General features: G+C 47.7%; 2 protein-coding genes across 3 annotated transcripts in view; one reads left to right on the top strand and one right to left on the bottom strand.

Annotated features, from left to right (window-relative positions):
* Window positions 1-18737, top strand: part of LOC307242453 (SH3 and PX domain-containing protein 2A-like) — a 44889-nt gene extending 26152 nt beyond the window's left edge. The window contains exons 7-13 of one of the 2 annotated variants that reach the window (XM_080016949.1): window positions 9376-9489; window positions 13048-13131; window positions 14728-14845; window positions 15559-15929; window positions 16026-16075; window positions 16167-16286; window positions 16454-18737. In XM_080016949.1, the coding sequence (XP_079873075.1) occupies window positions 9376-9489; window positions 13048-13131; window positions 14728-14845; window positions 15559-15929; window positions 16026-16075; window positions 16167-16286; window positions 16454-18394 (2798 nt within the window). In that variant the 3' untranslated portion in view covers window positions 18395-18737. The remainder of the gene's footprint in view (window positions 1-9375; window positions 9490-13047; window positions 13132-14727; window positions 14846-15558; window positions 15930-16025; window positions 16076-16166; window positions 16287-16453) is intronic. The other variant, XM_080016950.1, reaches the window with a different exon arrangement.
* A 2543-nt stretch (window positions 18738-21280) lies between these two features.
* The window catches only part of LOC307242660 (E3 ubiquitin-protein ligase NEURL1-like), a 31339-nt gene continuing 30403 nt past the window's right edge, over window positions 21281-22216 (bottom strand). The window contains exon 6 of the mRNA XM_080017193.1: window positions 21281-22216. This exon is cut by the window's right edge and continues 1471 nt beyond it. The gene's annotated coding sequence lies outside the window, so the exon portion shown is untranslated.

Here is a 22216-nt window from a genome sequence, read left to right as displayed (position 1 = left end):
GCCAGGGGCATATTCAAACACCTTGAAGTCCTTTTTTTTTTTTAACCTGGGGGCGTGGGTCCTCACACGAGACCTTCCCTCCAGGACACGCCTGGCTTTTAAAGGAAAGGCCCCACTGTGTTATTTCTCGTCCTGGCCGCCACGCAGCGCTAACTGAAGGCTGCGGGGGGGGGGGTTCGGCGAGAATTATGATCCACGCGGAGGAAAGAAATTTTCAGTAGCTCTGCGATAGATTTATTTGCCCCCTTCCTCCCCCACCACCACCACCACTCCGCGAAAGAAAAATGTCAAGCACCTCAGCCATCCCGCTCAGCCATCCCGCTCAGTGCCGTGAGTCCGCTTGTCCAAGCAAGGTATTATTTTCGAGGAATTACCCCGATATATTCCACTCACAAACACAACTTAAGCACACTCGACATATTTACGACGCACCGATGGAGGTTTTACAGCAAACACAAACGCCCTCCCCACCTCGGGCTCCGGGGGCCCGCTTCCAAAATCGCAGCCGTCCATTAAAAGCCGGAGCCCCAACACCTCGTGCGATGGCGGTGGAAGTAGGCTGAGGCGCCGTGGTGACATCACTCCGCGTCCCGCTGCCAACCCTAACAAATCCAGGTGCATGCTGAAGTGGATTCTGAAACTTGTTGGGTTTAGCCATCCGTCGCTAGCAGGCTGAGCGTGCAGCTTTGGCGGCTTTAGATTGGTCAGGCGACAGAGGGCCGCCGCTTTTGTCGACAAGACAACAAGGCGGCGGTGCGGGTCGTTGTGGATCTGGTCGCTAGAGACCTATACGCCACCGTATGTTTTCCTCGTGTAAACAGATGTGCATTTATGATACGTGCACATATCCCTGCAAATGGAAATTGTGTGAGTGGATTCCATTTCGCGCGGTTTGCGTCGCACACAGCGTCGTCCAAAAACACCCCAACACAGATGTCCACTGTCGTCTGACCGTGCAGTGAAGCCGCTGTACCGCGTGCTGCACCGTGCCCGTGACCGTTGCCTCGTGCGGCGATGGATTTTTCCCTACCTTGGATTAGATAATATATGCCTTTGACGGGGCAGTGAATCTAGGTCAGACCTTTAAGCAAGCTCAGCTTTCTCCACTTTTCCAGCCCCACGTCCCAAACCAAGGCAGTATTTTCCATTGCGCTGGTCTCAAGATGCCTTTTTCTTTTTTTTTTTGGTTTCTTGGCCTATTTTGCATCTGGTACAGTATTACAGTTTGTAATGTTTCACTGTGTAAATAGCTGTTGATTTTGTCTCAGGTCAAACCTGGATTGAAAAGTTGGACAAATGCCGATGCGCAGTGGAATGTCAGTGCTCTATAGGGGCTGATTTGCAACAATCAATTATTGAAGGAGAGAAATCCATTCATATTTCTATTATATCCTGATATAAAGACACAGTTTGAAGTGTTTGGATCCTCTTTGAATTTCAAACATTCAAAAATAAGGCAAAACCTTGAGCTCAGGACTGGGAGTCATCACTGTTTGTTTTTTAATTCTTATTTTCTTCTCCTTGCTGTGTTTGATCGCAATTTTTAATTTTACTTGAGGGAGAGCGGGGGTGGGGGTGGGGGTGGGGGTAGCTCAGGCGGAGGGGTGGGGTGGGTGGGTGGGGGGGACTCGGAGGGAATATGGAAAAAGCCATTTCCTGCCAAAGTTAACGGTTCAGAGAGGTTGGTTCGTTACAACGGCCCTAATGTATCCTCCAGGATGCCTCCTAAACCTTCGTTATATTGGAGAAATAAAGCCACGGCTCCCGCTATCTTCCAGGTCTGTTCAAACCGCAGGACGACCATCGCTCTAAACCGCTTGGCCCACGTTGACTGCTCCTGCAGACGTACGGCAAGACTCGCATTAGTCCCGCCGGCTTCACCTCGGGGGCAGAGTCCGGTAACTGAAAATACCCCTCAGCCTGACTTGGTCCGGGTTTACGCTGGCCCCGTTCCAGGTTCAGATCGGCCCCTCCGAAATTGCAATTTGGCATAATGAACTCCTGGAATGTCTGTGTTAGCCAGGGGCAGCGCGAATCGTTCGGAAACCCCCCCCGCCCCCTTAGGTGCCGTACCCCGCGTGGCGCGTGGGCGTGCGCGCCTGCCTTTACGCGTGCGCGCGTGGGGGTTCCTTGTGTCAACATCCCAGGTCCCGAAAGTTGTTTTGTGCCTTCGCCGGCCTCCGAAGAGCCGCCGACGGTAATCGAAACCCAGTGTTTTATGAAAACTGGAAGTGTGTGTGTGCATTGGAGCTGGACCGCTTCCCTGCCCCGGCTTTGATACCGGATCCGCTGTTAATAAATACAGGAGCTTAGGAAATCGAACGAGGTTTGTCTCGCGCTTTGCTCGGCCCGGGGGATATCCGCCATATTGCTGAACCGCTGCATTCCTCATCGTTTAAGGCCCGTGGACGCGGGGGTGGATTCATTTGGTCATGGGCCCCTGGGCTACACTGTTTTGCAGGCACCTCCCAACTTACCCCAATATAATGGTACACACACTTCATAGACTGTGGTGCGGCAATTCTGAACACACCTGAGAAATCACTCGGATCCATTCCTATCACTTCAGCAACAACAGGAATTAAAAAACATGAGGATTTCCATCAAATTTCTATTCAATAAACCAGACACTTCCTGCCCATATAACCCTAGTCGACCGGTGGCATCAATAGGTTTGGTGTCACCTGGAGGGGCAGGGCAAGACACACTTTTAACTTTTGATTAGTAGGGAAAACGCATGTTTCGCCAGCCGTGGTGTCATCCCCTCTGATGGTGTCACAGTGCGGTCTGCACCCCCAAGTGACGCCACTATAGCCAATCATCCACTGAGGCAACCAACCAGTAGGCCAGTATGAACCTAGTCAACCAACCACATGTCATGTTTATTTATAGAGCAATTATAAAAACAACAAGGGTTGACCAAAGTGCTGTACAAAGAATTAACAAATAGAATAAAAGCGTAACACACAAAAAAGACTTGGCAGACACTGGGGTAAAAAACACAGAAACACAGCACAAAGCAAAGAGGCCAACATGACCCTAGCCAAGCAACCACTATGGTAATATGACCCTAGTCAACACACCAATAGGTCTACATCACCCCAGTCAACAAATAGGTTTAGCTATACCCCAGTCAACCTATACAGTAGGCTTTTATGACTCCAGTCAACCAACAATATAACATAATTGAATCGATTCACAGTACCCATCATAATGGAACAAAGCCAAATGCAAAATAATATAGAAAAAATGTGTCGACTTTTGTGAGTCCATGTTCTGCTAGAAACTGGACAACTTGCAAGCACCTTCTTAATACTTTGGTCCAATGCTCACACTGTTAATCAAATTTTCTTTGCGTCTATTTGAAGCATGCACAAGATAAGCAAACATTGCTTTTCTGTGACTCTAAGTTCTCTCATGTTCTGTCTGAAATTCTCCCACACCTGTGCGCAAACTTCACTGTTGCCAGATTGGATGGTTTTCTACCCTACTGGGATACTTTTAATATAGTAGCTGGAAGAAATTGCTTTCGGCAAGTAGATAACATTTGGGCTGTACTTATAATATTTGTGTCACTATCAAACATGTAATGCCATCCTGTCATCAAAAACGCAGCAATAATAATAATAAATGTATAATAAATAATAATAAATAATAATTGTCTGGAAATTGGGCTGAAATTGTCAATCCAATCTGACAGCCTGCCCTGTTGCACTAGACAACCAATCAACTACCAACAAGTGATTACGGAACAAATTGACATCAAATCCACACATTTTATTTTGGAAGTCTGGCATGCAGTTGTTGTTTTGTACCCAACATCTTTTTTCCCCACAGATTTAAATGTGTTTTCAAGTTGATATTTTACCAAGTATAAAAAATATTTTTGAGCAGGAAAATTTGGGGGGGAGCCTGTGAGTGGGGGCCCCTGGGCACCAGCCCAGGAAAGCCCGTGCATGAATCTGCCAGTGCTTGGACGATATCACAAAAACAGGCCCCCCTCTCATCACTGCTCGGCGTATGGCAGTAAACTCTAAATCAGATTTGTAGGAAATCCTCACGACGCTATTTTAGACCGACCCCGAACTATAAAATAATGTTGTTTGTCATATAGCCGCAGTGGAATGTACAGTAGAGACGCGCTGCTTTGAGAAGTTTGAGTGTTTTAATGCGGATTCATACGGATGAATGTTACGCTGGGGGGCCAGTAATTCTAATGGCACACTTTGTCACATATGCCAGAGCATAAGTATGAGATACACTTCATTGTAGACGACAGGTTTTTTCCCCCCAATAGTTGTCCATTGACAGAGAGGAACCCAACAAAGAGTGGCAGCTGTCCAGGTTTCTGTCTCAGCAGTGGATCTGTTGTTGATTACAATAAAAATGGAGGCATGTGTCTTTAACGTGATAGAGTTTCCAGATGGCAGGTACTGTATGGGAGACACATAGCGCTAGGAAAGGCTTCGCTCCCTCTCTCTCTCTTTCTCTTTCTCTCTTTTTCCCTCTCTCTCTCTCTCTCTCTCTCTCTCTCTTTCTCCCTCTTTCCCTCTCTCTTTCTCTCTTTCCCTCTCTCTCTATCTCTTTCTCTCTTTCTCTCTCTCTCTCTATCTCTATCTTTCCCTCTCTCTCTATCTCTTTCTCTCTTTCTCTCTCTCTCTCTATCTCTATCTTTCCCTCTCTCTCTCTCTCTCTCTCTCGTGCTCTCTCCCTCTCTCTCTCTCTTTCCCTCTCTCTCTCTCTCTTTCTCTCTCTCTCTATCTCTCTCTCTCTCTTTCCCTCTCTCTCTCTCTCTCTCTCTCTCTCTCTCTCTCTTTCCCTCTCTCTCTCTCTCTCTCTCTCTTTCCCTCTCTCTCTCTCTCGTGCTCTCAGGGGTAGAATATAGGGCAAATAGAGGTATGAGGAATGCTTCATGCCTTGAAAACCTGAACCAAACCCTATGTAGTAGTGAATATCCATATTAAACACATTACTGTGACACGTCCAGCTTGTGTTTTATTTTATGCATTATTAACCGCCATACATGGTAAAATGACAACAACAAAACATTTTTTTACGCTTTCTTTTGGCCCCGGAATGTGTGAATTTTTCACAGTTTATACATTTGCATTCATCTCAAGTGCCGTAATCGCCCGCTGCGGCAGCGGGCCTCACTCCGCACATGGTGCACATGGTGGTCGATGGATAAATGGACAATACATTCACACGTATGCGCCCACGACATGTACTTTATTCACTTTTACTGCTTTCGCCTTTGCCCAATCCCTGCTATCCAGGAAATATTGAGAGAGTTACCCTAGGAGTCCAGTAACAGATGTCGTGCCTCTTCCATTTACCCGCTATCACATTTTCGAATTTGCACACAGGTCTCAAATCTTGTGTTTTTGATCATCTCTTGCGGCGTAAAGGAACTGTTCGTCTCGTTTTGGGCGATGGGGTGGACCTTGGTTTTTGTTTTGGGTGAATGCTCGCGGAGAACGCAGGGCATAAAGCAGACTTTCCGCTTAAGAGTGTGTTTGACAAAATTGCGTATAATTTCCACCTGTCCGATAGGATCCCGCTCCTGCCAGGAAGTCGGCACTTGTGTAGCGGGCGTGTCTTTTGAAAAGCGCTTTTATTGCCTCTTTTAGGGTTCAGCGGACTCCGCCAAAACACCTGCCATGTGGGGGCGTACGCGGCTTAAGAAAGACAGACGCGGCGGCCCCGGCCATCAATAACAGCGCCTATTTACTCAGCGCCGGTGAAGTGACCGTGTGTCTTTGCACCCAATGTATATCCAGACTTTCAGCTAAGTGCTTTCAATTAAGCGGCTCGCTATACCTTATTCGCATATTTGCTTACATTTCTACGACCGGCTAGTGCCAGGTTGCAAAAAGTCTGAAAGACTCCCGCCGTCGCTCCCGGCGCCGGCGTGCCAGCGTGAAAGTGGGATTTTGCAAATTACAGCAATTTGTCTTTATTTGGTTGAGGCAGCACTTTTTTTTTATTTCTATTTTTTTTACATTTTCCAAGCTTCCTTGACCTGTAATCCTTAAGATTTATAGGAGCGGTTCCTCCTTATTCAGGTGGTATGAATTACAATCAGTATGTTTTTGAAGGGATATTGCTGGTAAAATAGAATAAAAACATGTTTTATAACAGACAGGATGAATATCTTCTAAAGCCGGAAATAAAAAAAAAAAAACGGGTACAATTTCTGGAATATTCATCATGTTGTCACACGTTATTACTTAACAGGCTGGTGTACAAGTGGAAGGATAATGTCTGTATTTGGGTTATGGGGCTATGTTATATATTTCCTTTCTTCCTCCACTCACTCTGATTCGTTAATTTGGGGGGTTTTGGGTCTTTGGTAGATGGATTGAGCGCATTACTTGCCTTGTTACGCCCTTGAGCCGTCGCCAGATCTCCAGATCGTTTCCAGATCGTTTCCAGATCGCCCCTGTACCCACCCAAAGCCACGGTCATGCCCGGTAGCGCCACTTTCCCAGCGATCACCTTTCTGGGCAGCTTTAATCCGTTTTCCGTCACTGCGTTGAGACAAGTCGAGGAGATGTGATGTGTCTGTTGTTGGAAGAAACAATGGACAGTCGAGCGCCGTGTAGGCATGCGCGCTCCGTCCAAAATGTCCCTGTTTTGGCGATTGCTTTTCCCTTTGAGGGGATATGTAATGTGGAACTATTATACACGCTTCTTGAATTTCACAAAATCTTAATGCAGATGATATTGTAACTTACTTACTGGAGCCTAACTGCCACCTGCCCATATTGAGTCCTCCAGTTAGTATAGTGCCGCTGCATGTTAACTGTGTAGATAGATGTGTACATGGTATTCTCCAAATTCAGCTCATTACACTCTGTTGGGGGCCAGATTCTCAACCCGCTGCCACCTCAGGGGCCCGACAAAGGAAACAACACTTGTAAAACTAAACGAAAGGGGGTGAAAAAAGGGCAGAGAAACAAAATAAATGCTAAACCATCTTCATATTCTTCAAATGATCTTTGTCAATTCACAAAAAAAAGAGGGTAATGACACAGGAGCTAGGCTAGGTGATTCCCTCTGCAGCCGTGCATTGAGCTGACACAGTTTGCATGCAGGCCCGCCGATATCTCAGTCATGGACACACGGGGAGGAAACTGACCTCCTCGTCTGACTCTTTCTAAGAGGGCCAAAAACTCACTTTCCCCCCAAAAATTGATAAACCATTTCAAACAAAACCAATACATTTCTAGATAATATTCTTTCTAGGGTTCATATTCTTGAAACGCACATACTGCACATGGTTATTTGTTGTTGGGACTTTAAACTTTTCCATAAATATATTGTGGCTACAGTTTATTTCTAACCTTCAAATTTATTAAAAGGGCCACTGGGGGCCACATTTGGCCCGCGGGCCTCGAGTTTAATAGGCCCGCTCTAAATGTTGTTCATGTAATTCGAGTTGGTCAAATCACTGATACCTTCAGATTTTAGTTCAGACTAAACGTGCCTCAAAATGTATTATTTCTGTTTAAAAAGCAGGCGGTGGGATCTCAGCTGAGCATGCACGCCCATATCCCCTTTATGGGCTCCCAAAAGGGGCGTCTGTATGTGCCTTTCATGGCATCGAATGTGTTGAATTTGCTTTGCGAGTTTTTTGCGGGGAAATTATTAGTGTACTTGTTTGGACTAAAGCCGGGGCTTTCCACAGCGCACTTAATCCAACACAGTATATCACGTCACTCCACCTACACATGAAGCTTGATGAAACAGTATGTTCACTATCTTTTCAATTCAAGCACTTGTCAAGCTATTCTTTTTTCCTTTTTTTCAAAGAACAATGCGGTCATACCCCACGGAATCCAATGAAAACAGCTCGGGCGATCTGAACTCAGACCTCCGCCAGCTTAAACAATACAGTACTCGGTCACGCCCACTGAAATCACGACCGATGCAGATGAAAAGCAGCTTCTTAGGAGCTCATTTTATTTCAGCCAGGCGATCTGCACTCTGGTGCTTTTGGCCCCGGCCGTACTTTCTCAATCCCGGCGACACGTTCCAATTTTTTTATTATTTATTTATTTTTATTTTTTTTTGCGTCACTGAGTCATCACTGTATTCCAGGAAGATGTTTCCAATCATAGAAAGAGCAAATCAAAGATCCCAATATGCCCGTCAGATGTGTTTGATATATACAGTAAGCATGCATCTTGTGCAATATTTGATTAAGTGCTAGAATCTACCCGCAAGCATCCTTTAACCATGTTTGTAGGCATAGTCGTAGTCGTACAGTGACCACAGTGGTTTATTGTGCAGGCCCCCCAAAGGGCACACAACGTGGCAAATATTTACAAAATTTAAAATGGAAAATAAGTGGAACTAAAGAAAATATATATATTTCCAGGAATCTACCAGAGAGCTCCAGGTTAACTCTGCTGATGAGAAACCAAACAGCAGTTGAAATCAACGCCACCTTCTCTGTAACTGAGCTCAACACTGAGGACCTGCTTCTGTGGCCGTCCTTTAACACTCCCTGAGCCCCGCCCACAGGCTCAATTAATCTTTAGAAGAATCTTTAATTAACACACACACACACACACACACACACACACACACACACACACACACACACACACACTTTGGATGGTGACCAGTGAAATGAGGCCTCTGCATTTGACCCATCCTGGCTTGTCCTTCCTCCGGGGGGGCAGCCAGGAGCAGTGGGCAGCATACGTGGACGCGCCCGGGGACCTGGTGACGAGTGTCCATCGCTGGTCAGACGATGATGTGTGCATGTTTTTGGTGGGGTCCTTACTGACGTTAGGTGGAGGAAACCCCATGTGAGCACGGGGAGAACATGCAAACTCCACACAGAAAGGCTCCTATTTGGGAGATAACCCGCCCGGAGCACGGTGCCAACAGCGCCCCAGGCGGGAATTTCAACTTCACGTCATGAATACCTGATGCTACATTAGATATAAGGTATTATTACATTCTCGACACTGATTCGTCAATTGCTAGCTGCTGTCTGCGTTATCACTTTGGCTACATGCTAATGCTAACTACAGAATTACAGAGCTACAGTGAAAAAAGTGAAGAGATGAATGCGGATATGTCCAACTCCGCATTAATAGCCGTAAATAGATTAGACATACATATGCAGGGCAAAGTTATCTTTGTAGGGTAAATAGTTAGCTTGGTTGTTACGGTGTGAGCTACGCTGTTGTGGAATATTTCTGCAAAAGAACCCCGGATGAGGTGATCCGGGTGACTGTATGACTCTGAAGGGAGTTCTTTGGCCATAATGACCGGCCTGGCTGCACATCATCCCTTACATATTTTACGTTAAAGTAGCCGATCTACATCACCATAAGGCATCTCTTTGTGTCCTCGCAGGGTGGTGGTTTGTCAGCACGGCGGAGGAGCAGGGCTGGGTCCCTGCCACATATCTAAACTCCCACAGCGGAACGCGAGATGACCTTGAACTCGGGGCCTCCAAAGCTGGGGAAGGTAAGGACAACCCTGGAAACACACACAAACACTTACACTCAATCACTGGTCGTTGACAGAATGCAACAAACCCGCCGCGGGTCCATATGGGAATGGTCGACGCCTTCGCCGCGCGAACAGCTCTTTCGCTCTGTTTTCCATGGAAAGCAGTGTCGAACAGGCTACAGATTCAGCCCCTGAGCAAACAAAACAGGGGGATTGCCGGGACCGGACCAAGCCACAGAGCCTGCGGCTCAGTGGCCTCACAGTGAGGCACTGTACAGTTGAGATTTATTGCAACGGAAAGCGATTTGACCTCTACTGTATAGCGGCACTAGGAGAACTCATGAAGGAGCAGTGTGTTCCCATTGGCGGGAAAGAGCGACAAGACATGCATGACAATTTAATTAGTAGAGAGCACTTATTTAATGCTCTACTTTACACCCATCCGCCAGAACATTAAAACCACTGACAGGTGGAGTGAATAACATTGATCATCTTGTTACAATGGCACCTGTCAAGGGGTGGGATGTATGAGGCAGCAAGTGAACAGTCAGTTGTTGAAGTTGATGTGTTGAAGCAGCAAAAATGGTCAAGCGTAAGGATCTGAGCCACTTTGACAAGGACCAAACTGTGACTGGGTCAGAGCATCTCCAAAATAGCAGGTCTTGTGGGGTGTTACCAGTATGCTGTGGTTAGTACCTACCATAAGTGGTCCAAGGAAGGATACCCGGTCAACCGGCAACAGGGTCATGGGGGCCCAAGGCTTATTGATGCACATTGGGAGTGAAGTCTAACACGTCTGGTTTGATCCCACAGAAGAGCTACTGGAGCACAAATTGGTGAAAAAGTTGATGCTGCTATGATAGAAAGGTGTCACAACACACAGTGCATCACAGCTTGATGTGTATAGGACTGTGTAGCTGCAGATCGGTCAGTGTCTATGCTGACCTCTGTCCACCACTGAAAGCACCTTCAATGGACACATGAGCGTCAGAACTGGACCATGGAGCAATGGAAGAAGGTGGCCTGGTCTGATGAATCAGGTTTTCTTCTACATCATGTGGATGGCACTAGGATGCACTATGGGAAGAATGCAAACCGGTGGAGGCAGTGTGATGCTCTGGCCAATAGTCTGGGAAACCTTGGGTCCTGGCATTCATTTGGATGTTACTTTGACACGTACCACCTACCTTAACATTGTTGCAGACCAAGTACACCCCTTCATGGCAACGGCATTCCCTGATGACAGTGGCCTCTTTCAGCAGGATAATGTGTCCTGCTACACTTAAAAAAAAACGTTCCTGAACGGCTTGAGGAACATGACAAAGAGTTCAAGGTGTTGACTTGGCCTCGTTATTCCCAGGATCTCAGTTTGATGGAGACTCTGTGGGATGTGCTGGAACAACAAGCCCAATCCATGGGGGCCCCACCTCGCAACTTCCAGGACTTAAAGGATCTGCTGCTAACGTCTTGGTGCCAGATACCACAGGACACCTTCAGAGGTCTTGTGAGGTCCATGCCTACAGGGGTCAGAGCTGTTTTAGCGGCACGAGGGGGAGCTACACAATATTAGGCAGGTGGTTTTAATTTTGTGGCTGATCGGTGTATATTCGCAATTTCTTCCAGGGAGTTCTGAGTTGCTTTATCTAGTTTTCTGCGATTGCCGCCCGCCATATTGGATTAGTAATGAGTAACAGCAGATTCATTTTGGACCGTGTCAGTGAGCTGGATGCCACTCCCTGATAGGACAGCGTGGCTTTGTGTGACAGATAACCATATTGACAGCAGAAGGATAACATACTGTTCAGTCATGCGATTGGGCTTGATTTCCCACAAGTGGCCGCCAGATAATGTTATCATCCGAGATCATCTCCCGCCGTGCTCTTTTCATGTCCACTCAGTCAATTCTTTAACCTCTGTCTGTGCAGTTGAGCTGCATTTGCATTCTGTATTGTATCCAGATGAAAAGGCCTACACCGTCTCCATAAAAGACAGTTTGGTTGCATTGGCTGTGTTGCTGTCAGTACTTCAGTTTTTGCAGGTAGCACGGCAACGGCAATTTGATTTAAATATTTGGAGTATACGGTGAATTTTCCGGGATGTTGAGGGCACAGAAATCATGACGGTGCATCTTACCCCTTCCAAAAAAGCGTTCAGAGTTTCCGTCGCTCCGGCCAAGAGATCTCTTTTGATGTGCGATTTGTGCGCTCGGCAACAATGGGATCCCAAACCCCCTCCCCAAAACCCCCTCCGGTGTTATATATTGTGTGACTTTGGGGGGGGGGTGGGAGAATACATTACGTTTAAACAGTCGGAGAGTTTCCCAATGTGCTGAGTCGCATTTCCCCCCTTGGGTTTGGAGTAACACAAACGTGTATTCATGCCTCATGGATTTCCAAATTCTCCACACACACACACACACACACACACACACACACACACACACACACACACACACACACACACACACACACACACACATTGACATGCACAAATGTACGCACATGTAAACACACTCGCACAATGCTGGTATCTATCCAGATGCAGATAGCAGGCGTTGTCTGGCAGATGCTTCTTGTTGAGACAACCTGTCAGTGTGATTAGCGTTTATTCGTCGAGTCCGTCGAGGGGATTGGCCTGAAAACCCATCGAGTGTTTCCCCCGTCAGTCCCGCCGTCTCCAGCGGCCCCGTGCCACCCCTCTGTCGCGGAGAGCGGGTCTGCATTTTCTGGAAATGCGTCTGGTGAGACCATAATGCTGCATTCCAGGAGGCCAAGATGAAAACATGACACGCTGAAAAGCTCAGTGGGTTCTTTTGGACGTCCTTGCGGTGAAGATGTGATGACTGTCGGCTTCATCCCAGATTGAAATAGATAGAGCGGCGCGTTTCTTTTGTAAAGGGGTATCTCGCTCGCGTTACTTCTTTCCCAAACGGACGGACATTGGCGATACCAATCTGCGGCGATGAGGCTCCCTCTCACGCAATTTTTTGCAAACGCCGTACAGCCTGGGAACCTCGACAAAGCACTTCTGGACTGGCGGTAATCATTGCCATCTTCCCCGTTTTAACCAAAACCAAAAGATCTGATGAGTAGAATAACAGAGCAGTTGCGGCTCCAAACCAACACCGACCGGCGGAAATTCTCAGCTGCTCTTTTAATGGGCCGGCTTTTCCCAAAGCTTCAAAATGTGTGTCCCAGATGCTCCGACGGGGGCGGGATGAAGGGGGTGGGGGGGGGGGGCGCCATGCTTACAACATGCTAATTACAAGCCGCGGCGAGGACGGCTCCATTTAACACTTCCTCTGTAACATTCGCTCACCCCCAAGCCGTCCGTCGTCCCTGTCACAGCGCACTGTTTACATGTCCGCCGTGTCGCTATTAACGGCTCCCCGGTGGGCTCCAAACCTGTGTTGTGTTTGTAAATGTTTGCGCTTGCTTCCCCCCCCCCCCCCGCCCATGTGTTTGTTTCTGTCTCCATCTTTGTGTTTGTCTTGTTGTCGTCGTTGTTGTCTTGTTGTTGTTGTTGTTGTTGTTCATGACGTCTCGTGGTCCGGTCACCGCTCGGGCGCCTTAGTCACTAAGCGACGGAAGGCCCACCCGAAGAGACTGGACCGCCGGTGGACCCTGGGGGGTGTCATCTCCAGGCAGCAGAGCCGAGGTGACCCCAGACAGATTCTCGAACCCCCCCCCCCCCCCCCCCCCCCACACCCCCCGCCGTCACCCCCCCCCCCAGCTCTCCTCCATATCAAACATGTGTGTTGTTGACGCTCTGCCTCGTCCGCTGCCGCCTCCTCCAGTACAACAAAACAACCACTAACTGAGACTAATGCCAAACGAGTCTGGGAAGCCAAGGAGAGATCAGCGAGCGCGCGGTGCAGCGACGGAGATTGAAATCGCGTCGTGTCGGAGGGCCGCTCCGGGTGGGAGCCGTTTCACCGGGAGCGGACGCCCGTGCGCCCGGGAACAGTATTTACTCAATGAGCGCTCATCTAATAGCCAGGGAGTAATCGACACTGAGGCGCCGCAACGTTGCACTGCGGGGAAACTTTATTTGCCTTTTTTTTTTTTTTTTTTTTTTTACGAGAGCATGAAACGTGCACGTCTGAGAGGTGCGAGGCGAGAGCCCATAAATGTATATCGCTGTGTTGTTTGGCGTTAATGCGATGGATGCGGCGTGGTTGCGCGACCCCAGTTCGGTGGACTTTTAACACGTCGGTCGGTGAAAACGATTGTTTGTGTTGACATGTTCCCCCTAAAAAGTGCGTTTACGCGCGGGCTGAATTTGGATTGCTGACAGCGGAGTGGGCTTGAAGGTTGTTTATGTTCAGTTTTGTGTTTGCAGGCGCTTGCCAAAGAGCCGAGTGCTCCTCTTTTGAGGGGGCAGAGAGAGGGAGAGAGAGGGAGAGAGAGAGAGACAGATGGGGAGAGAGAGAGAGAGAGAGGGTTTTTATACGCTAGGAACAAAATCCTGCTCTGTTAGATAAGTTGTGCTGACTCCACAGAAACTTTATTTCTTTTTCTAAGTAAAGTAGGTGAATATTATCTCAATCTTGAGATTTCCTCTCGGGACAGCCCCGATACGCCGGATTGGCGATCAGAAAAATATCCAATAAAAAAAAAAAAGTGTCCATTTACGCCCGTTCAGAGTCGTGTAAAAACGTTGTAGGAACAGCAGAGCGAGAAAGGTTTGCGGTTACTGCACACTCCCCCCTTCTCTCCACCACCGCCGCCGCCGCCACCACCACCACCCCGCGGGCCATCCGTGTTTACAGCGAGGGATGAGACCTCCGCTCTGTAACGACAGGAAATATTGTCACTAAGTGTGCCCCTCGGCCTCCTGGGAAGCCACAAATCAGCGTGGGGCCTGTGCGGTGGATTCGTGCTGAGTGAGGCGACTCTTAATCTGCCACGAAGCAGGATCAGTTCACACCGTCCGTTTTAGCCCACTGCGTTCTATTTACTTTTCCGACGGAATATTCCCGGTCGACGTGTGCAGGGGAATGCTGCGGGGGGGTGGGTGGGGGGGGGGGATTATGTGTTGGACAGGAAAGAAGACGTTGCGAAACATTTGCCACTCTGCGATATCACACGGACCTAAAACGATGGTTTTCCTGCGTCCGCCGAAAAAGTTTAGACGTTACCTCTTCGGTCCAGTTGGCTATTATCTCATGTGTTTAAACTTTCAGTGCTGATGTCATGGTTCCCAGTCTCTGACCCGTGTACTCACATTCTTCTCTGCTCTGGGCTTTGGCAGAAGAGAACTATGTCACGGTGCAGCCGTACTCCAGCCAGGGCAAGGATGAGATTGCTTTTGAGAAAGGAGTCATTGTGGAGGTGATCCAGAAGAACCTGGAAGGCTGGTGGTTCATCAGGTAACAATGTCATCATGTAACGTCGGTCGATCCCTCTGTGCGGAGTAACAATCCGTCCAATCTCCTGGAGGGATGACGCAGAGAGTTGACCAACGGAAAAACAAAAAAAAAAAGCTTAACCATAACAGCAGAGCAAGCACTTTGACCCGCCCTGAGGTTCTCCCTCCAGCCCCTTATGTTAAAAAAAGTAAAATTTAAAAAAAAAGGACGGCACCTCCCAGCAGCTTGTTTTCAACCGATGCTGGATAGGCTCTGGTGCAAAAATCCACTTCCTCTGAGTCCACACCAGCCCTGCCCCTGTAGACCAGAAAGGACATTCCTCATCCCTTCCCGATGCAATTCTCCACAGGGAATGCATTCATTTGTCGTTATGTGTTAACACCCACACAAAATAGATCCATGAATATCAATTTCCTGGACGATTACATGTTCCCGCACTGTCCCAGGATCTGTGGCGTCTACAGTACATCTGTGTCTCCTGCAGTTGGAATATTCTATGTTACAATGACTTTATACCTTGACAATCTTGCGCAATAACCATTTGGCTAAAAAATGAGCTTTGGCTGCCTGTTCTCTGCTGAAAATATGAACAGCACACTGATGTTTTGACAAATTCACTTTGAATCAGGTGCTGTTCTCTCTCTCTCTCTCTCTCTCTCTCTCTCTCTCTCTCTCTCTCTCTCTCTCTCTTCTGTCCCACACTGCTGCTTTAGGTACCAGGATAAGGAGGGCTGGGCTCCCGCCTCCTACTTGAAGAAGGTGAAAGACGACTTCAGTCCCCGTAAGAAGACCGTGACCGGGCCGGTGGAGATCATCGGCAACATCATGGAGATCAGCAACCTGCTCAACAAGAAAGCCCTGAGCGAGAAGGACGTGCAGGCTGAGGGGCTTCCCGAGGAGAGCCCCCAGGTGGCCCGGAAGGAGATCAGCTTGCCCATGCCGTGCTCTGATCCCGGAGTTGCCCCGCCGGAGGTCAAGAGCGTGGCGGAACCGGCTTCCCCAGCTTCCCCCGTTTCCACGGCTTCCCCTGCTTCCCCTGCATCTCCGGCCATAGCGCGGATCGCCCCTCACAGAGTGGAGATTGGTAAGCCCCCGTTTCTTTTAATATTCTGCCTTTGTTTCGTTTCCAAGTAACCTAGCAACGGCCCAGTACGAAATGTCTTTGTTTTCTTTTTCTCAGGTTCCCCGATTCTACGGCAGAAACCTCCTCCTCGAAGAGATGCAACCCTGGTACATTTAGAGTTCTTGTTTTCCCCCACCTACATAACAAAAAAGGCATTTTGCAAGAGTGTCAAATTCTACTGTGTCTTTTCTGCTGTAGGGATTTCCATTACCTTCACCACCAGAGCCCCCTACAGTCGAAGCAGAATATTACACCATTGCAGAATTTCAGTCCTGTATATCGGACGGGATTAGCTTCAATGGAGGACAAAAAGCTGATGTAAGAAATATTGGATGAAACATGATTTTTATTCTCTGTTTTTTTTTGTTTTGTAATTTGGATGAATTTAGAATAATTCATTTGCTATAAAAAAAAGACCATCTAGACCATCATGTAACATTTCTAAATATTTAAATGCGGACAATAATATGTGTCGTCTCCCGTAGGTCATTGAAAAGAACTCTGGTGGTTGGTGGTATGTGCAGATAGGAGAGAGGGAGGGCTGGGCTCCCTGTTCCTATATAGACAAGCGCAAGAAGCCCAACCTGAATCGCAGGACAAGCACTCTGACTCGCCCCAAAGTTCCTCCTCCGGCCCCGCCCGTAAAGAAACAGGACTCCGTGGAGACCGCACCGCCCAGCAGCCCCGGGTCCGAGGCCCCTGAGTCACCTGTGTCCCCGGGGAGACCTGTGTACGAAGAGCCAGAGTACGACGTGCCCGCCATCGGGGATCTAGATCTGGAGTCTGAATTTGAGTTTCTCAGAGGAGTCGGTTCCGTGGTGGACGTTAAGACCGAGGACGCCTCCACAGAAAGGAACTTGTTCTCCAAGCCCTCCCCGGCTTCATCTGTTCACAGTTCCTCATTCAAGATCGGTGAGTCATTCGACGATTGTAACGACGCGGAGGGGGACGTTGAGGGAGACGAAGAGTGTATCTATGAGAATGACGGCTTCAGGCCATTCAGAGAGACACCAGAAAGACAGTGCAGTGGGGACTCGAATTCAGCAAAGACGAGCGCCCTGTCAGAAAGTGTCAGGTCTGAAAACTCAAAGTCGACCTTGGGAGGACGGAGGCCCGCGGGGAACAAGCTCAAGATTGACTTGAATCGGAGTCCTTTTTCCACCAAAGCTGAGGAGGCGTCCAGCCCAAAGTCCACTTCGTCCGAGTCTACGCCAGACATGTCCCAGCAGTCCAGATCCAAAAAAGACCAAGAGGACAACAAGGCGGGCTCCTCTACCAAATCACCCTCCAAGCCACGGCCAGTGGTGAGGCCTAAACCTCAGATGGCCAAGTCGTCAAGTGCCGAGAAGATGGACATAAGCACCTTGCGAAGACAGCTACGGCCGACGGGTCAACTGAAGAATGTCTCGAAAACCTCCAAGGGCGAGGATTCAGAAACGGCATCAGTCGTTTCCTCGGAGGACTCCTTCTCCTCCCAGAGCACCTCCGATCTTTTCTCCATCTATTCCAAAGGCAGCCGTGGAGACTTTGACCTGGAGGGCTGCAGCCTTTATCGCACCACGGACCCCTATGAGAAGCTCCAAGAGTCCGAGCTCAGCTTTCCGGCCGGGGTGGAGGTAGAAGTACTGGAGAAGCAGGAAAGTGGCTGGTGGTACATCCGCTGGGGGGACACGGAGGGCTGGGCTCCCACCTACTACCTGGAGCCCGTCAGGCAGCAGGAGGACACGGCAGGCTCTGAGTCGGATGGCACCCCCACCAAACCAGGCAGTCTAAGTAAGTCCAACAGCCTGGAGAAGAATGAGCAGAGGGTTCAGGCTTTGAACAACATCAACCAGAACCTGAAGAGGATCACTCCGCCTATTCCCTCCAAGCCACCGGGCGGGCTTTCAAAACCCACAGGCCTTTTTAATGGGTCTTCGAAGCAGAGTGGCACTAAGCAGCAGCAGGTGGTCAGACCCCAGTCTGTTTTCATATCAGCCCCCATAACAGATGGTCCCGGCCATATCAGCTCCCTCAGGAGGAACGAGTCTCTCAACTCGACCGACCACCCACGCTCCAGCCCCACCGTGCGACGTAATGCCTCCTTTGGCCTGGCGCCAAGCAGCCCCGTGGTCAACACCTTTTTACCCAACAGGAACGCATCAGGTACCGGCAGCTCGGAGTCCCTTGGCCACGGCGGGCAGAGGAGCGTCCTCCCCGTGTCCGCGTTGAAACCCAAGCCTCACATCATCCATAACAACCTCAGAGAGCTTTACGTCTCCATAGCGGATTACCATGGCGACGAGGAGACCATGGGGTTTCCCGAGGGGACAACCCTGGAGGTCCTAGAGCGAAACCCCAACGGCTGGTGGTACTGCAAGGTTCTGGACAATGGCAGGCCTCGAAAAGGATGGGTTCCCTCCAATTACCTCGAGAGAAAGCACTAGCACTCAACATTCTGAGCCAGCGGAGCTCTGTACATGCTTGTAAAAAACTATTTACACAGAGGCATTTATTTTGTGAAGAAAAAAAATGACACTTAACACACGACGTCAACCAAAAAATGTCAAACTTAACAGGTACCTCCTGCTAACATGAGCATCGCAGATCAAATCAACTTCCAATTTGACTGGGAACGCCGTTATTTAGTTTTTTTTTTGCGAATAATCCAATAATACTTTTAAGTTAAGGATGTTGCTCTACTTTTATGCAATTGTTATCTTTAACTTGAAAAAAGCGCTTTAAGAGTGAGATCATTCCTTTGATATTCAACCTTTGAACATTGTTGTTAAGTGCATTTTATAAATATATATATATATATATATATATATATACATATATATATATATATGTGTATGCATGTATGTATGTATATATATATATGTATATATGTATGTATATATATATGTATGTATGTATATATATATATATATATATATATATATATATATATATATATATATATATTCCATTTTCAAGCATTTAAAGCTCATGCATGTTTGAAAAGCTTCCAGTATATTGAACATTTGTTGGGTTTTTGGAGCGTTTACTTTCTGTATTTTGTATGTTTGATGAAAAGAACAAAACAGACAAAAAAAAAACAAATTTGTTGCCAATGCCTGAATGTGTTGGTGCCGCCCGCATACTGTTTCTGTGCATGTCTTGTTTATGTACGTCACCTTATGTGAAATATTTTACCCACCTCAACATTTTGAAACCTTACTTTGTCTAAAGACAAAAAAAATGTATACATTTCTGGTAATCACAATATTTTATTTTATTAAATATGTAAAGAAAATCCCTTACGATCCCAAAGTATAATCCTATATTTCTTCCACTTGTACATTGTGTTAATGTAATGCAGGACTTCCCTTTTTTCATAACCAATGATATTCATCCATTCATTGTACTAAAAAAAAATATTTTAGAGTGTAGGGACAATAATGTTTTCCTGGGAAAGCACTTTTTTTTTTTCTTTTTTTTTTTTTTTTTAATACTCATGTGATTCCCAATTGTTCCCAATTGTAAAAAGCTACATAACTAAAAAACCCTGCCCTCCTAACGTTGCCGTTTCAGTTTCTGCTGGGCAGTTAAATTGACTTAAATCTTCAGCTGCAGCGGTGTCGTGATGTTCATTGTTTTATGATATGATGTGACCAATGATGACAAGTGCCAAACGAAATAAACAAATGCACTTTCAGACACATTTTGGTGCCTTTTTTTTTTAAATTATCACGTTAAAAACCCCAAGAAGTACTATTTCCGTCTCGGCGAAACAAGGAAGCTGCTGTGCCAGAGATGAATGAGGTGGTGCCGGAAGGTGGTGTTGAAAATATTGGACTAGATGCTTTATTCTTCAATGTATTCATGTCAAAGGGAGCTGCGCAACATTATTTGTGAGTAGGTGCTTATATGTTATGGATAGTCCGTTCAGTTATATGCATATTAAAATCCAGTATCCTGAGGCCATTAGCTACTAAATCCCAAAATGCCGATGTTTAAATATAACAGATTTACCGTCAATATACTTCCTAATTAGCTACTGAGAGACTCCTGCTATTTCAGGGTCCTCTATATATATATATATATATATATATATATATTTGACTTATCTCCCATTTTATTTTACTTTTTCGGAGCTGAAAGCATGAGTTGGTCCTTGAATGTAGTTCTATGGGTATAAAAATGTTCATTTCATGCCTTTTATGACCCCTGGGTGGCAGCACACACACACACACACACACACACACACAGTAGTCTCCCTCTGTCTTTTCATCAGTCAGCCTCATCACACACACTCACCAGTGACTGCCGTATGCCTGCATGAAACGTACACGCTGGTCTACCCTCTCAAACCTCCACTATCGCCGTCAATCGTTGACCCGGAGAACAAAAAAACCCGTGGCGGCACCAAACTGGGTCGAAACCCCACGACGTACCGCTCTGATTCGCCGACATACCGTTAAACGTCACCATGCAACACCTGAAGAGCGCCCGGGCTTCAACGGCAGGTCTGGGTGGGAAAGCCCCCGGGACCTCCGGACGGATCCACTGTATTCATGCGGCTTTCACAACACCCCCCCCCCCCCCCCCCCAACCCCAACCCCAACCCTTGGCCATGAACAATGGTTGCTTCCTGTCCACACACGTCACGCTCTGTATTTGTGCGTAGCCGAGTCTGGTGTATAAAACAGTCCCGCATTAAGAGTCGATCCTGCGGGGTAGTAAATAACAGACGGTGCTCCCCCTCTCCCTCCCTCCCCTCCCTGGCCAGGTCTGCATACCTCAGCTCCAAACAGCTCCTCTGTGAGTTATCGCTGTTTACTGAAAGCCCTCGCCTTTGTTATTCACAGGCCGGGATTGTAACACAAGCAGGCCGCTGCTGAGGGGGTCGAGGGGGGGGGGGGGGCGGGAGGGGGGGACGGTCCTGAGGGATGACAGTCCCCGCTACCGGGCCAAATGTGAAACGTTCAGATGTTGGAACCCGAAACAGGGTACCGGTTGCCGGCCGCCGCCGGTTATCCTCCCGAATCCCGGGCGCTCATTAGTGGCTCGTCGCACATTTTGCAAAACAAGTTGTTTTTAAATCGCGCCCCTTACGCTTCGCCAAATGAAACAAACAAAGCTTTTTCAGAAAATAGAATTTAGTCCCGTCCCTCCAGAGCGGAGTGCATTGTGTTGTTTTTTTTTTTCTTGAGATAACACAATAAATATAATTAACACATTCAAAAAGTCAACCCCGGGAGAGAGGGGGGCTATTCTTTGACAACGAGAACTGGAACAAACGTAGGAAGCCGGAGAGAGGAGAATTAAAAAGATCTTTATTCCCCACTTGTGGGCCGGCCGGGTTCCGAGTCGGGATGTTTTGGTCGTGTTCGAAGAAAACAAGGCCGTCGAGGTGTTGCTCACAACCTTGAGACTGAAATGTGCAAAAGGGGAACATCAGATGGCATCAAATACCCCCCAAAAAGGCAAGACACTGCCAACCTCGGAGTAATACCACAGTAAAACCATCTTTTAGTGGAAAACACGCTTAAACAAACACAGCACGGTCTCAGGGAACAAAGATTTCTACTTCCTTTCCAACCTGCTACATCTAAAATAAACACCATTATAATCTATAAAGAGCATTGACAAAATAAATAATTCTCATAAAGTACAATTATTATTATTATTACACTTTGCCACTATCGGCGTGTACGTTTCATGTAAAAAAAACATTTCAGAACGTACAGTCTCCACGGGGTCCATGTTTGGTCAGAAACGCGGAACGGAACAACAGAAGTCGGAGGAAAAGTATAAACATGTCTTGAGCACAACAAAATTCCAGTATTATGCAACGCAGTCGTGGAGGGCGGTGTTGGGTGGGGCGACCTTTTTTGCCGATCCGGGGCAGATTTTGAAAAGGTGTGGAGGAGGAGACGGAAAATATCAACCCCCGACGGGCGCTTCGGATGGGTACTTGGGTTGGGCGCCGGCCAGGTGGCCGAGCGACGCCGGATCGCACCTGGATATCCCCCCCCCCCCCCCGCAGTACGCGGCTGGTTTCCACAGCGCCGGAGCCGAGCAGGCGGAGTCTCCTTTTCCAAAAGGCACGCGGAATAAAAATGCTTTTCTCATCTTTGGGGAAGAAAAAAAAAGCCTCGCCGCTCAATAAATTACTGTACAAATGATGGAACAAGATATTTGGGGGGGACGCTTGTCTGTCGGTAGCGTTGGCTTCACGGACGGAAAGCAGCAATTTCGCGGCTGATAACGCAAACACATGT

This window comes from Zeus faber, assembly GCF_960531495.2.
Source record: "Zeus faber genome assembly, chromosome: 16".
Classification (NCBI taxonomy): domain Eukaryota; kingdom Metazoa; phylum Chordata; class Actinopteri; order Zeiformes; family Zeidae; genus Zeus; species Zeus faber.
The sequence above is the reverse complement of the archived record's forward strand: the minus strand, read 5'-3'. Positions and strand labels throughout refer to the sequence as shown.